The 15,580-nt window shown below is 41.1% G+C and overlaps 1 protein-coding gene across 1 annotated transcript; it reads left to right on the top strand.

The window, feature by feature from the left end:
• The first annotated feature begins 1,114 nt into the window (after window positions 1–1,114).
• On the top strand, window positions 1,115–13,889 carry rec8b (REC8 meiotic recombination protein b). Its single transcript, XM_026180879.1, has 18 exons — window positions 1,115–1,294; window positions 1,404–1,472; window positions 1,668–1,810; window positions 2,934–3,009; window positions 3,449–3,566; window positions 5,562–5,628; window positions 5,736–5,803; window positions 6,514–6,595; window positions 7,387–7,444; window positions 7,623–7,818; window positions 8,175–8,309; window positions 9,196–9,271; window positions 9,630–9,808; window positions 10,062–10,101; window positions 10,190–10,265; window positions 10,362–10,463; window positions 13,335–13,441; window positions 13,626–13,889. Exons 1-18 carry the CDS (start codon window positions 1,239–1,241, stop codon window positions 13,715–13,717), a joined length of 1,740 nt encoding a protein of 579 aa, XP_026036664.1. The 5' UTR covers window positions 1,115–1,238; the 3' UTR covers window positions 13,718–13,889.
• The last annotated feature ends 1,691 nt before the right edge of the window (window positions 13,890–15,580 follow it).

The raw sequence follows: 15,580 nt of genomic DNA, 5'->3' as shown, positions 1-15,580 counted from the left end.
CTAACAACAGTTTATCAAATTAATTTTTTTAAATTATTTTAATACTAAGTGTAAAATTCACGGGCGTTTCCAGGATTTTTTTTAAAATGGGATGAAATAGGGACCAGTCTAGAGAAGTTCCTGGAAAATCAGCAACATTCTCTGAGAAATAAAAGCCAAACAAAAGCATTTGAAAACTGACTCACAGTTCAGTTATATTGATTTTAATGTGTCTTCATATTAGGACTAAGAATAGGAATAATTTTTCAACATTACATGATTATATATTGCATTACTTATTACTTAATAAATTATAGAAATGTTAGCAGCAAAAGCATAATTAAAGTACCATTCTCTGAAAGAGGATAATTTTGCTCTAAAGCTATATTTTTAATCTTTATCAAAATAATGGCATGATAACTCAACAAAACTGAACTTTCTATACTTTCCTATGCTATGCCATCACAGTCTAGGTGCTATATTTTATATATTGTTTAGTAACTATGAAAACTTTATATAAAATGTTTTAATATTTTTTAAATACTAGCAAGTATACAGATAGGGAACATACAAATATACATGCATGTGCTACAGTGCTATTATACATTATGACACTTCATTCTGTGCTTGGTTGAACTGTTGTATAAAATGTTTGTATACCCCATATACCTGTTGGCACTCAGTGTGCCCTATGCAGCGAACATACAAATGTGTGTGCTTCAGGCAATTATATTATGATTATAAAAAACACAAATATAGTCAGTTCAAATACTTTGCATTTTAAAGTTTTAGTGTTTGTAACTAGTATGGCTGTGAAATAAATAAAACAAAAATAAAAACAAAAAAATCCATTTGTTCACAAAGGGAGCAGAGTTATATAATATTACATTAAATGGGAACAAGTAAAACCTAAAGCCATATAGTACTTGAGTACTGCTATCAGTCTTAATCATCAGTTTTAGAGTAATTTGATGCCCTTTTTAATTGTAAGGCTCTATGTTAGTTTTTCTTTAAACGGGTAAAGTCTAACATAACTACTCATCTTACATTTATTTATGCAGCAATGGATTTATTTTTAGTACTTGAACGCATCATGGGTGTTTACTATCGTGTCCTGAATCTGAAACCGGATTGGTGGAGCATGTTTTGAGGCGGGAAACCGAGACTTAAATTTCGGCAAAGATTGGTGTTTTAATCTAGTTCCTAAACTTGGTCCTCTTTTCTTTAACTTCTTGCATTTTATTGACAGATAAGACGAAATGTTTTACTACCCCAATGTGCTCCAGCGACATTCTGGATGTTTTTCCACAATTTGGTGAGTCTACATGTTGCTTCAAAGCCATTAGCAAGAAGTCCTGATGGACATTACCTCCCGACTAGCTAACTGTTATGTCTAAATTTTGTAAATGTGTTTTGTTATTCAGGTTAGCAGCCACTAAAGGCATCAGGGTGACCCGCAGAGAGCTTCTGAGAGTCAATGTCAAGCGGACCTGGTATGAATGTGCATGTTTTTGTATAGCAAGCCTGATAAAATTGCTAAAGTAGATTAGCAAAGGTTTAGACTAGTTTAGGTTACTTAGTTCAAACTTAGCACTTCACTACATCTCCATTTGCCAGTAAATTGTGCAGCTAAGTTTTACTGTGCACATTTAGTCAAGATTCATCTGCCTCATTTTGAATGTTTACAGCGGGGAGATTTTGGACTATGTGACCGCACAGGTTCCTCCACCACAACCCAGCCTGCCCAGGCCTCGGTTCTCTCTGTACCTGTCCTCTCAGCTGCAGTACGGAGTGGTTGTAGTCTACCACAGGCAGTGTGGCTTCTTGCTTGGTGAGGAACAAACAGCAAGACAGCAGAAACAAGAGAAACTGAAATCGTGTGATCAGCCATGACATTCCTCTGCTTTCCCTACACACTATGCTGCAAGTTGAGTCACTGCAGTAGTTGTCAAATTTGAAAGTGTATACAAAACACTGAGGAGATGACTAACATGGATTAAAAAATAAATGGGAATCATTTCATGGTAGATTGCTTATATAGGATTAGCAAAAAAAAAGGGAGTTGGTTGGCAAAATGATTTTCAATTGAACCAAAAAACCCCAACAAAAAACACTAACTCAAATAAACCAAAAGCAAAAACAGAGCAGCTTCATTATTTTTCATGATTGATGTTAACTGGGGGAAAAAGCCCAGCTTGTTTACTTTATGCAAAACACATCAGACAGATTGTGTTCGTCACCTTCTCTCTGTGTCATGAAAACTGTTTTGGTGCAAAAACCAAAACAATGCTATCATCCCAGCTCCCCCTGATAAGTGTGATTTAGAAGCCAATATGGAACTAATGAAAGCAACATCATCAAACACAGCGCAACAGTCTCGATTCATCAGGTCTCAAATTGCAGCCTGACGATGATATTGCATCCGACAGATTCGCAATCATGCTGCTGTCATGGTTGATGAAAATGGTGAAACATAATGCAGGATGATCAGCAGGAGGAGATGCCAAGAAAGCAGCCATTGTCTGCAGTGGCATTTAATTTCACCCACCAGTACAATAAAACCTCCAAGTGTGTGGGTATGATGTTTATATGGCATTATTAAGCAGGGCTTAGTGGAGTTTGGTATGGTCATTATAAAATGGGACACAAACGTCCTCCATGCTCATTTTTATTTTTCCAGACATCCATTTTTTTATATGCTTATTCAGTTGAAGGTCCTATGAGGCTGGAGGCAATCCTGGCTTTGGGGGAGAGGTTGGGTACATCCTGGACAGGTTGCCGGTACAGGCAACCTAAATACTCTTAGTACCTTTTATCAATGAGGATGTTGAATACACATGTTAGCTTGAAGTGACCTTTAGTACATTTGTCACTGTTAACTTAAATGTGATGCCTCTTCTTGCATCTCTGTTTTTTTTTGTACGAGTCGTGTGCATAATTTTTCTGTTTTCCAGAGGAGGTTCAACAAACCATAGACCGCCTGCTGCGCTGTAAAAGATGTGTGCCTATAGACATGGCTGAATCTGGCAGGTCTGTGTATGCACGCACAGTGTGCTAATCCACAGGGGAAGAAAGTTTTGTCTCTTGCGGCATCTGAAAAAAAATTAGCAGAACTGTCAGGAAGTTTTAGCTGTTTGGGGAAGTGTGAGCTCACAGGCTTGTTGTTGAATATTTATGAGATGACAAACAGATTGTTTGGAGTAATAAACAGTAAAATGGAGAATATGGTGTTTAAATTAGTGGACAAATGGCTCTCCTTCCCTTTAAATAGCTTCATCAATGTTTCATAAGCCACATTATGGAACAGCAGTAACGTTATGCACTTTGCTATTTATTAATCCATTTTGTGCGATATGAAGGAGCTCTAGTCTTATTCCAGTGATATTTTATATTATTAGAAACTGCAAATTCTAAAATGTGTGCAGTGTTTGAATATGTTGAGTAATAACATTGGCGTATCACACTGTAGGAATGCTTTGGATATACCTGACATCCTGTACATGATGGAGGAGGCAGAAGGAGCTCAGGATCCCTTCTTTGGTATCATGGAATCTCACCAGCTACCCAGCCCATACAAATTACCCCAGGTACATACACCCACCATTATACACCAGTATTATATATGCATGCCTCTGTAATATGTCAGGTTTGCTACAGAGGGACTGCAGTCAGTGTTGAAGGTCACGCTCTGTAAGCATGCAGGTGAGAGGCAGCAGTAGCTGCTACTATTACAATAATGATTAGATTTACCATGAATCATAATAATAGAAGCTTGCAGGATTTCACACATGCAGGCGAACTCCTGTTTCCAAAAAAATCTTTTGACTTGTAAAGATCAGTTCAGTGTTGAGCTTCATATGCAAGACTGTTTGTGACATTTAGTCCTTATCCTAACACACAGACAAACATCTGATGTCCTGAAATTGTGACTGGCCATATAAATGCAGAACTTACTGTTATTTCACACAGTTTTGTTTGTTTGTTACCACAAATTACATATGCACCATTTACTTGGATTATTGTTTTATGGTAATGTTTACAAATGGGCTTTGATCAGTGTTTTTTGATCAACGGTCATGACAATTAGCATATTAATGATCAAGGAGCTGCCCATTGTTCATTCAGTGGGCTGGTTTCAGTTATTGTGCAAATGTACTGTCTATAAGGTTGGGGAAACCTCCAGTCAGCTGAGACTGAAGAAGTCACTTGGATGAGTGACGAAACTGGGGGGGAAATGCAGTGATTTACAAATCTCATAAAACCACATTTTATTCACAATAGATCACAGAAAACATATCAAATGTTTAAACTAAGAGATTTTATTATTTCGTGAAGGATAACACCTCATTTTGAATTTTTACGGCAGCGACATGTCTCAGAGAAGTTGGCATGGGGCAACAAAAGGCTGGAAAAGCACTGAGTAAGTAAGAGGTACAATAAAGAAACCGCTGGAGGAACATTTTGCAGTTAAGAAGTTACCTAGTGAGCAATGTGACTGGGTATAAAAAATGCATCTTAAAGAGGTTTCTGCAGAACAACTTCAGAAAAAAAACTTTTCACCATATATTTCATCATCTACAGTACATAATCATAATACTCAAAAGATTAAGAGATCCTGGAGAAATCTGTGTGTGCAAGGGTCAAAATTAGTATGGGATGCCCATGAGATGATCTTCAGAGCCTCAGGTCTCACTGCATTAAAACAGGCACGTCTGTGAGCACAATTCACCATGCCCCTCTAAAATGCAGGTTAAAGTTCTTATCGTGACAAGAAGAAGCCCCACATGAACGTGACCCTGCGCTTCTCTTGGCCAAAGCTCATTTAAAATGAAATTATTCTGTTATAGATGCCCTATAGTTCAGATTAAAGAGAAGAGGAATCATCTGGGTTGTTATCAACACTCGGTTCAAAAGCCATCTTTGATGGCATTAGTGCCTATAGTATTGGCACCTTGCACACCTGTAAAGACACCATCAGTGTTGAAGGGTGTAAACAGGTTTTAGAGCAAATGGAAACATTTGGCACATCAGGAGAAATACGACAGAAGACCCCGGACTGTCAGGACTGTATTCCTCTCCAAAAAGTCCAGCAGCTGCTCTCCTCAGCTACCAGATGTTTACAGACTGTTAAAAGATGAGGGGATGATACACAGCGCTAAACGTGGCCCTGTAACAACTTTTTTGAAACATGTTGCTGCCATGAAATGATTTTTTTCCTGAATTGTTGCATTCTCTCATTTTAAACATTTGGTATATTACTATATTACTGCTACTGTGAATAAAATATGGGTTTGTGAGATTTGCAAGTCATTGCATTCTGGTTTTATTTACACCCCGAGTCGTGTGGCAATGGGGTTGTGCACTATATTTCTCCCTGCTTACAATACTTCATAGTGTTGAGTCAGTTAAATCACAGTGAATAACTCCTTGCTGAGTGTGGGTGATGTAAATCTGGCAGACCTGGACTTGAACTTTGTCCTCATAATCTGTAATGAGTAGAATGAGTCAATGTTATATGGATTTAAAGGATTGCTGCACTGCATCATAAGTGTTTGTTACGTGTTTGTGATGTGCGCTTCCAGGCGGGGTTTGTGATTGAAGATGTTGGTTCACAGCACTCCCTGGTGCTCAGTCCCCACACCACACGAGGTGAGATGAAAACTCTGGCATTTTAAAAAGCTGTAGCTGCTCCCCATTTGAATCTCAGCTACTCTCACATCCTTGTGCTCCTAATTCCTCCTGCAATGTTAAACCAGGTTTCAGGTCACCTCCAGCTGCCATCACTCTAACTGAGAAGGAGCACTTCATCATCACCACTGCTGAGGTAAACTCTCTGTCATAGTGCGGGGACAAGAAACACCCCAGTCATCATTTTTAGTTACAGCAGGCGTCCTGGTGAATCACTGAGCCAGGATGTGGACCGTGTGCCCACAACATCTCCAGTTAACATCTTTGTCACAAGCTAGAAGCCTGCTTCCTGTGTGCCTCATGCTTTGTGACGAGGGAGCAGCATCAAAGGCAGAAGATGTAGTACACCGTCACATGCTCTTGTGAGAAAGATGTTTACTGTTAAACAAGGCCAGATATTTATAAGAACTCTTATTTTGAAGTGCTCAAACCAATTCAGTGTGTATAAGATAAAGTGAGGTGAGTGTTGTGAGGAAATGTGGATCAAAATGACAGACAGAGAAAAGAAGGCAGAGGGATGTGTTTCCCTACTGTAAGTCGAGCAGGACCATCACACAGTATTAGCCTCCTCGCTCTGTCACTTAGAGACTGCCGATGGCCCTCATGAACCGCATCAGCTGATGATATCCATTTTGGCTTGTTGAGATCGGGCTTAATTACATCAGCCTGTGTGCACAGTTTGCTCACAGAGACATGCTGCTCACATCCCTGTTGCACTGTCAGTCTCATGAGTTTAGTTTTGCTATGCAGGCAGAAACATGGTAATATCTGTACTCTCAGCTCTGTTGCTGCTGCTGTATTTTTATTTCTGTCTTTCATTCACGCGTCTTACATTTTCTGTGTCAGGATTTCGAGGGAGCTGATCTTCCTGAAGCTACAGCCAGAGAGATTGACTTGTTGATGGACCAAGCTGACCAGTTCCATAAAGGTGTTTCTGTCAGACTCATTGATTGTCCTCTGTGATAAGCACTGTGCACATATAACAGGGTTTTATGTGTTTAGCCTGACATCATGTTTTAGCTTTGCAGAAATTCTTATCAGCTCTGCAACACGTCCCTCTCTTGCACAGGGTATTTTCTCTGCCTAGAGGAAATTTTTGGCACTGTCTTCTAAGAGGTTTTAGGAGTGGCAAAGACAGGTCACCCTCATTTGAAGCTAGCTTCATTAATTCCAAGCCTTGAAGACGTTTTTGTTTATGAAATCCTGAGAAATAACAGGAAAAGGCATCGATTTCTGCCAAAACCGGAACTTATTTACTTTACTGTAAGCATGTGGTCACCTACAACAAGACCCCATTCTGAGTCAGGAGAAAGCCTGTTGTAATGTGACTGCCCCCATCAGCCGGGTCAAATTCTTTGTGCCACGGCTATAATTGGAAAAAAGAGCCGCTCTGACCCCATGAGTGCTTTTGCTACCAGAAAGAAAACATTTATTTTCTGGAAACTGGTTGGTTTCATTGGAGAGCAGAGAGGCAGAAACTTTAGATCGCCTCTTCTGCTCTGACAAAAATTATAAAAGACAGGACAACATGTGAGTAGCTTGTATTTAGTTCCAATTTTCTCTGTTAAAACATGAGTGAGAGAGTAGAAAAGGATTTTTTAGGGTCTTATTAGAATAGATTTAAGCCACTTGATTCATTAGTTTGGGTCATTTGGTGAAAACTGTTAGTTTGTATGTGTCTTGTTTCTCTGAGCGTTGTTTACAACACGTGTTAAACAGATGCAGAGGAGCAGACAGAGGAGAGCAGCTGGAAAGGAGCCATGTCTTCTGCTGATCAGTGAGTCCTGGTTAGAAACAAAAGTGACAAACATGGTTTGTGTTTCCACTGGCTGTTACGGCCCGTGCACAGAAAATAGACCGCAGACTTACAGGAATATTTATGTGTGTCTCAAAGGTGTGATAACAGTTTTCGTCTCATGAACATTTTCAGTGTGGTGCTACGTGTGTGTTTCCAGGCTGGAGGAGGAGGTGGTGTTGGGGACAGACCGGGACAGTGTGTGGCTGCTGGACGAGGAGACAGGTCAGCCTATGGCAGTTCCTTTGGCAACCATTGCCCTAGAGATGACCCCTGTACAAGTTGCCATGCCATCTCCACCCTCTGGGGCATCTGGGAGAGAGGGGGACCGAACGACAGAAAGGCCCTGTGATGAGGTGGGATAAGGAGGACTGCTCACTTTTACTGTTTTGTGAGAAAGTAAAAGATTTCCGGTGTGTCTGTGTGGGATGTATCTGAAAGGCTCTGGATTTTGTTGATGGAAAAACAGCTATTAAAGCTATGTTTTATTTTTAGGCTATTGAACGATGATTGTGTAGGAAACACTGTGATGACAGCTTGTTTTTATGACACCCGTAGCCCAGTGACTCACGAGCAGTTTGTTTTGTTTTAGAAACAAATAATAGAAAGCATGTGCGGGTGTGTCAACATGGAGCTGCATATTTTCCAGTATGCGTACTCTGGACTGTTAAGTCATTGCACTGTAAACGTATGATTGTTGCTGTGCCACCAGGTGGCTGCTCCTCCTCTAAGGAAGCGCGGTGGAAGACGCAGGCGTCAGCTGGTCTTTGCAGACCCTCAGGTCCAGATATCTGAAAGAGTGATGGAGGAGCAGATCGGGAACCCGAGGGCCGAGACGCTCACACTGGTAGTTAGAATAAGATGACATCACTGAACTTTTAAAGATTTATCTGAATGAATTCAGTCTAAATATTTCAGATTTTGAATGACAGTTTGCATCACATAACTGCTGGAGTTATGTACACATTTAACAGCTTCTTTTCTTCTCAGACACATGTAGACTTTTTCCATGAGTCTCTACTCTACTTGACTCAATCCATTTTTTAGGGCTTTCCATTAGGCTTTTTGTTACCTCCTGTCGGATTTCAGGTGATCCGAGGCAATCCGAAAATATGTCGTCAACAGACTGCATGCCAACAGTTGGCCAGTCATTGGCGTCACGAGAGCTACACAAAAAACAGTGCGGTCCCTGAGTCTGAAAAAGCCATACACTGAGCAGCAGGTAGATGATCATCATCCGCTGTTATTGTGTTTGTGTCACATGCAAATCACATCACGGGACTTTTGTCCGCGTTACTATAACGACCCACACGTAGCAAAGTGGTACTCGATTGTAGTGGAAAACAACCAAAATGGAGTTGAGCTGAGCAGAGTAGGTATTAATGGAAAAGAGGCAATAGACACAAAGACTCCATACTAAAATCCGTCTTCACTGGATGTTCCTGGTTCAGTTGACGGGGATCAGTGGTTGACTGACCGATTTTCAGTCTCTGCTGTTCTGTAATCAAAGTCTTGCCATCAAAGTGTCTATTCACCAGGGTGTCTGTTAATTAAACTCCTGCTCTCCACTTCTATTCCTTCTCTTCCCACTGGAATAGTGCTTATTGATTTCATTGCCTTCCTTCTTTGTTGCTCCCTTCCTGCTATGTTTAAATTCCTGTGATATGCTGAGATTGGTTTCCCTCCCTCGCTGCACCAGAACCTTCACTCTAAAATCTTGTTTTTTCTCTCAGTCAGACGTGTTGCTGGACTTCTTGTCTGTGACCACGCGTGCCACTCCTACTCAGCTCTTCAGCGCCCCCTGTGGATGTAAGTACCAGGAGCTACACAGTTACTGTTGACTGAATACGAACCATTATTTCTAAGCCTTTTATTCTCAGGTAATGAAAGCACAGACGGATTGAGCAGTATAAAATCCCTTAGAGAGAATCCTTGTACATCATGTAAGGAAGCCTAATAAATAAAGAGAAATGCTGCAACTTGTCTGTTTGCCACATAAATGTTGTGCATGTTTCTAATCAGCTTCAGCCTCACTGGGCCTCTGCATGCTAATAGGTGGGACTAATCTCCAACACAGTCATCAGCTATAGTGAAAAAAAACTATAGCTGTAGAGAAAAAAACAAACTGTCGGCATAGCACCTTGTCTGCCTTTTGCCCTATCTACAGCCCTCCTTCACTCTGACCTCCAGACGCTATGGAAACAGCAGGCCTCACTCGCCGTCCTGCCCAAACAAGAAAAAGAGAAAGGGGAGGAGGAAGAAGAGGAGGAGGGGAGATTGGGGTCAGAGCAAGAGAGAGAGATAATGAGGGCAGAGAGGAAGAGAAGGGACTCATCCATGAAGGAGGTGGGTCTGCGTACATTTAACCATCGACGAGGAGGATTTTGATGTAAAGTAGTGGTAATCTTACCAAACTCCAGTGTAATGCCATCCTGAATTCTGAGAGGGTGTTTGTGGAGCCAGAGTTGTAATAATAAGGCTTATCTGGTATCCAGCTAGCCCGCAGTGGTAGCCTGCCAGCTCAGTGTGTTCAGCTCATTGGTGAAATAAATCAGATTATAAACCTCATTTCTATTTCTTTACTCTCTCTCTTTCTCAGATACCCAGTGATTTAAGACTGCAAAGCACAGAGGGCTCATGTAAGAAGAACTCTCATCTTTGACACAGACTACTTAGATTTTTTTAAGAGCACAAAGCCACTCACTGCGTGTTTGTGTGTGTCAGCAGCTGTGTCAGATATGATGCTGGACATGTCCAAAGAAGATCGATCAGTAAGCGATGCCGTTACTTCCATCAGCAGATGGTAAGTCTCAGATGGATAGAAAGATGGACAGCTCAGTGCATAAGAAACAGATCACTGTGTGTTTGTGTTTATGTGTTTGTGTGTGTGTGTCTGCAGGTCTCTGCAGGAGGAAGTCCAACAACCAATGGAGCCCATAGCAGAAGAAAGGATTGAGATGCCCGAGGCTCAGACTAACGCAGACAGCAGGGACATGCTGAGGTGCTCTAAACATAAGCTAGCAAACACGCACAAACACACTCACACTGACACACAAACATACTTTGTAACTCCAAGAAATGCATGAAAGACATTTGCAGCTGTGTCAAACTCAGTCTCACTGATGCCCACTGTTTGAAATGAGAGTTACATTGTGGACCAGACCTATAGATGTTATTGACGTGCCTGTCTTTACAATCTGGTCCACGTGAATCCTGAACTATATGTTGTCATTATGGCGCCCACACCGCCAACTCCTAACAACCTGCTCATCAGCCTGAGTGTGACAGTTGCTTGTAGCACGAATTTGATTAAACAACATCAGTCCTTATGTAAAAGCAAAGTGGGAACAAAGTGCTTATTTGTAAGTCTTAACATGTTAGTGGCTGTGTGGGAAATATAAGGGGAAAAACGCCTCTGATCAGGTGGTTTGCATATATAGCACAAGCCAGGCAGCTCATATGAAAGTGGGCGCACAAGGAAAGGTTTTGAATTGTAAATTAAGTTTGCAGTTTATCTGGAAGTCCTCATCTAAATGGTCTACCTGACACTGCTTGCCTCTTATCAGCTCCGAGGGTTTCTTTCTCGTATATTCAGTATATCAATAGAAATGATATTCCCTGAAAACAGAGATCGTCTCTTGCTGATTACATGCGCAGGCCTCTCTGTACTCTTTATAAAACAGCAAACATCTTTTGAAATTGTCCACCTCTGCTTGCTTTGTCCCACTCTGTGTCGGGCCGCTTTTATGCTCGCCGTGACGCTTGTGTGCCGGGTGTTGTGGGATAATTTTTACATCTCATCCTGTGTCGTGAGACATGATCTTTGTGACACATCGGCCGGTCGCGCAAGACCCGAGTGTACGATCGTGCCCGTTTTTATGATTATTTTAATAATAGTTCTGCACAGTAGCTCAGAGACGCACAAACACACAGGGGGAGATGTTGCAACTGTTTAGAAGAATAACGCAGTGGCTTCTTGCACCTTAACAGTGGGGAATAAAGACGAGCGAAGCGACCACTGCAGAGGGTGTAGTGGCACCTTTAGCTCATCAGCTTTAAGGTGTCATGGAGGTGTGCCCACACAGCCCCGACTGCAGGAGTTTGACACGTGTTGCAACATAGGTAAACATGTAAGAGTCACTGTGATAATACAGGATGCTGAAGGATCTTTCTTTACTTTTTAATCCTTTCTGGCTCCTGAGTGCACGCTCTTTGTTAATGCTGCCCAGCCTCCACATGCGCGTTAGTGCTCTAATATCCACTCGTGTTGAGATCTGAAGAGTCCACACTCTGCTCTGTTGCCAGAATCGCCCCAAGGTGATTAGTTTTTGTGGCACGACATGCTACTCTGCTCTTTGTATTTGAAGGTAGGCTGTGGCAGACTTTTAAAGGTGAACCATTAATGGCTACAGTTTGAAAACTAGGACAACTAGTCTATTTATTCAGAGTTTCAGCTGTGTTGGTTGAATTGCATGAAGAGAAACACAGTGACTTTCCTTTCCTAACACAGGCCAAAACAACGCTTAACAACACTCGTAATCTTTATCCAGTGTGTGCCAACAAACAGCATCTGAGACATTTTCACATCCTTGCTTATGTGACAGTGTTGGGGTCACTCGTCTTTTGATGCACACTTGTCTTCAGTGTTTTCAGGGATGTTACACTGAGCTGTCATCTACACACTGGGAGTCTCCCTGTTGGTTTGATCTGGTTTAAAACTCTAATTTTTATTCAGTTCATGCGTCAGACAGTGAAACTGTTGATCACAGTGCATCTATAATTATATTCATGTCCGGTAACATGTATAATTGCATATACACTTTTTGCCTCCAGCATAACAGGTTGACCTGCTTTCTAAGTTGTTGGACATTTGCTTTGAAATTCTAAACCGAAAGGAAGCAGCAGACCTGAGGGATGAGTCTGACACGTATCCCTGACTGATTTTGTTTAAATGTCAAATACTGTGAAAAAGTATTTGCTCCCTTCATGATTTCAGTTTTTGTAAATTTTCACATTTCAGATTTTAATATCTGACAAAAACAACCCAAGTAAATACAAAATGCAGTTTGGTGAAATTATGATTTTATTTATTAAATGAATAACTATCCAAAACTACATATCCCTTGTGTAAAAATGAAATAACCGCCTAAGCTTAACAACTGGCTGCACCACCCTTGGCAGCAAGAACTACAATCAGACATGATTGATAACTGATAGTGAGTCATTCACATCACTGTCGAGGAATTTTGGCCCACTCTTCTTTTCAGAATTGTTTTATTGGAGTGTTTTCCCAAAAGTCTCTGGGAACATCAAGATGCTTTTTAACAGATGTGAGTTGAGCCTTTGTGTTCTGTTTGCTCAGCAGTGGTTTTCTCCTTGGGTGCCATTTTTGCCCAGTCTCTTTCTTGTCATTGAATCATGAACTCTGACCTCAACAGAGACAAATGAGGCCTTGTCACTTTTGCGACCTCCTGGATGAATCATTGCTGTGCTCTTGAAGTAATTTTTGTAGACTGGCCACTCGTGGGATGATTCACTACTGGTACAGTTTTTCTCCATGTGTGGATAATGGCTCTCACTTTGGATCACTGGAGTTCCCAGACTTTAGAACTGGCTTTGTAACCTTTTCCAGACTGACTGATGCCAGTGACTTTTTTTCTTAGCTCTTTCTTTAGATTGTGGCATGATGTGCTTTTAGCCTACTTTACCTTGTTAGACGTGTTGGTTTAAGGGATTTCTCACATTTTTACACAGAACATGGATGGTTTGGGTAACTTGGTTTCTTAATAAATGAAATCATTGTTTAAAAAAACGTAATCTGTACTTCCTCGAGATATTTAAAAACAAAACAAAACATATGTTTCTTTTCCAGCTGGATCACCTTCAGCCTGCAGAGGTTTGGTGAAGTCATCTTTGACTCTCTGCTGCCCCCTGAGGCCAATCGCTCCACTGCAACTGACACATTCTACAAACTGCTGGGTATGGGAAAGACAGAAATGGATTTTATTGATTTTTAGAGCTTTGAAGAATGAGGTGGATTGATGTGTCATTAAAGCTGACCTTTCACAAACTTCCCTGCATTGTACAGTAACAAAGGCTGTCACAGAGTGCGGTCTCTGTAACATGTTTAATGGCCCTATTCTGTGACGCTTCCTTCCAACAGAGCTCCTGTCTGCTGGACAGGTGACCGTACATCAAGCTGAGCCCTACAGCAGCATCACCATAAGCTCTGCTAAGCTGACAATGGCTGCCTGAACACACCTACAGCATCCAGCTAAAACCTAGTAGAGATTCAGCTCATCTGAACACATTGTTAAATCCAGTTTTTAATCAATAGCATATGAAGATTATTAAATGAATTACTTTTAATTAAACATGACCCTTTTTTAAAAAAAAAACAAACAAACAAAAAACCATCAGCGTTTCATGTTTTTATGCTTGGAAATTCAGTATTTTTAAGGATATTTTTAAAAATGTTATCCTACTCATGTGGTTCAGATTTATTGCTTGTATGGTTATATTTTCAGGTGTTTAAACAGAGTGTTGCAGTTTGGACTGAGTGTTGTATTATTATAGCTTTTTTCTTTTGTTTTATATTGTTATTTTCTCTGTTAAAAATATTAAAGGATAAAAATTAACTCCACTTTTATACAGTTTGTATTTGCTGTGTTAAATTTTAGCTCTTTAAAGACTAAAATCTTTAATAAAATGTTACTTATTCTTTGCATCTCAAAGGACTGGACTTCTCTTCATTGTCATACGATGACTGAGCCTCTTAGAAAAAGCCTACACATCAGTCTCTCTCTTTCAGATTCTGCACATGCTGTAGAAACATGCTGCATATAGAAATTAATGAAATGTGAAATGTTACAGAGGCTTTATCTCCTGCCTGTGACGGGACCAGATGGTGCCTCGCTGGCAGAAAAACTCCTCTGTGACCTCATGGCTCAATAGCGATATGAGCGCTTGCTTGTCAAATACCTCGATGAGGCCAAGAAGCCTGAGCTGAGGTCAGGGCAGAAATCCTCATTCACATCAGCACACTGGAATGGGAATTTTGTTGCTATGCATTCAGGTGGTGACATCGTGCCAAGAAGTGTCCGTTGTACATAATGTTTGGTACAAGAATAGCCAGCTGACTGCTACGTTTTCCACTGTGTACAAAAACATTTATGGTGCAATAGTTTGCTCAACATTAGTTTTGATAGTTTGTCACTGTGGCCATTAACAGTGGAGATTCCCTGTCTAACGTCCCTGCAGCATCAAAGGAACTGACGAAAGTTTGCACAAAGGAAAGTGAAAAGCTGAAGATAAGTGTACAGGACAGCGCACAGTGTGCCCGGTGTGATGCTACACGTCATGTGTTTGTGTCCTACAGCAGCAGGATTGAAACTTTGAAAGTTGGAATGCATTTTTTTCTTTACAGCGGAAAATGTGACGCTGTGATGTGAAAGACTGCTGTCTCACCTCAGCTCTCAGAGAAATGAGACAGAGGGCACACGGGGAAGCCTGACGATGATAAGTGGAGGACTAGATATGGTGGATGGATTATCTCATTAAGCAGTCATGAATGTGTTGTTGACATTGAACCTGAAGTGACCTTGTCGCTTTTTCACTTCCTTTCTTGTCACAGAGTTCACTAATTTAGCCTGAAATCACCAATCAGTTAAAAAGATTAAATGTGTAACGCACTTCACAAAGATGAGGTCGCGTTCTACCTGATTTAAAAGCAGAAGCTGGTCTGCTCATACACCTGGCCCTAAAAACACCAACATCCGTCCATCACTCTTGTGACAGTCTAATGAACCTAACATCTGAGTGACACATAACACACATTCACACTGGCTGCATATATCAGCCCGGGGGGCAGAGCAGAACGCTGTATGAATCAGACGCGCTCACATATTCAGGCTTTCCAGAGGCGTTTACCATCAGAAGAAGCAGAACACTGAATCATCAGCACCCCGCAGAAGAACACAGCAAGCAACAGCTCTAACAATAAAGACGTGCTGGAGCCAAAAGGTGCAGATAGCGAGTTTTAAAAGATAACGCAGAGGATCAAAGGGGGAGAGGGTAAAAACCCACTGCCTCCTGAAATACAGATCAGCAAGTCAAGCT

This window comes from Astatotilapia calliptera, chromosome 9 (assembly GCF_900246225.1).
Source record: "Astatotilapia calliptera chromosome 9, fAstCal1.2, whole genome shotgun sequence".
Taxonomy (NCBI): Eukaryota; Metazoa; Chordata; class Actinopteri; order Cichliformes; family Cichlidae; genus Astatotilapia; species Astatotilapia calliptera.
This window is presented reverse-complemented; position numbering and strand designations above follow the sequence as displayed.

Excerpts from the sequence above, each read along its gene's own strand:
- rec8b (XM_026180879.1), top strand. The coding sequence starts at position 1,239 with ATGTTTTACTACCCCAATGTGCTCCAGCGACATTCTGGATGTTTTTCC. Across the intron at positions 9,272-9,629 it reads CTTCAGCGCCCCCTGTGGAT|CCCTCCTTCACTCTGACCTC; the intron begins GTAAGTACCAGG and ends CCCTATCTACAG. Across the intron at positions 10,266-10,361 it reads GTTACTTCCATCAGCAGATG|GTCTCTGCAGGAGGAAGTCC; the intron begins GTAAGTCTCAGA and ends GTGTGTCTGCAG.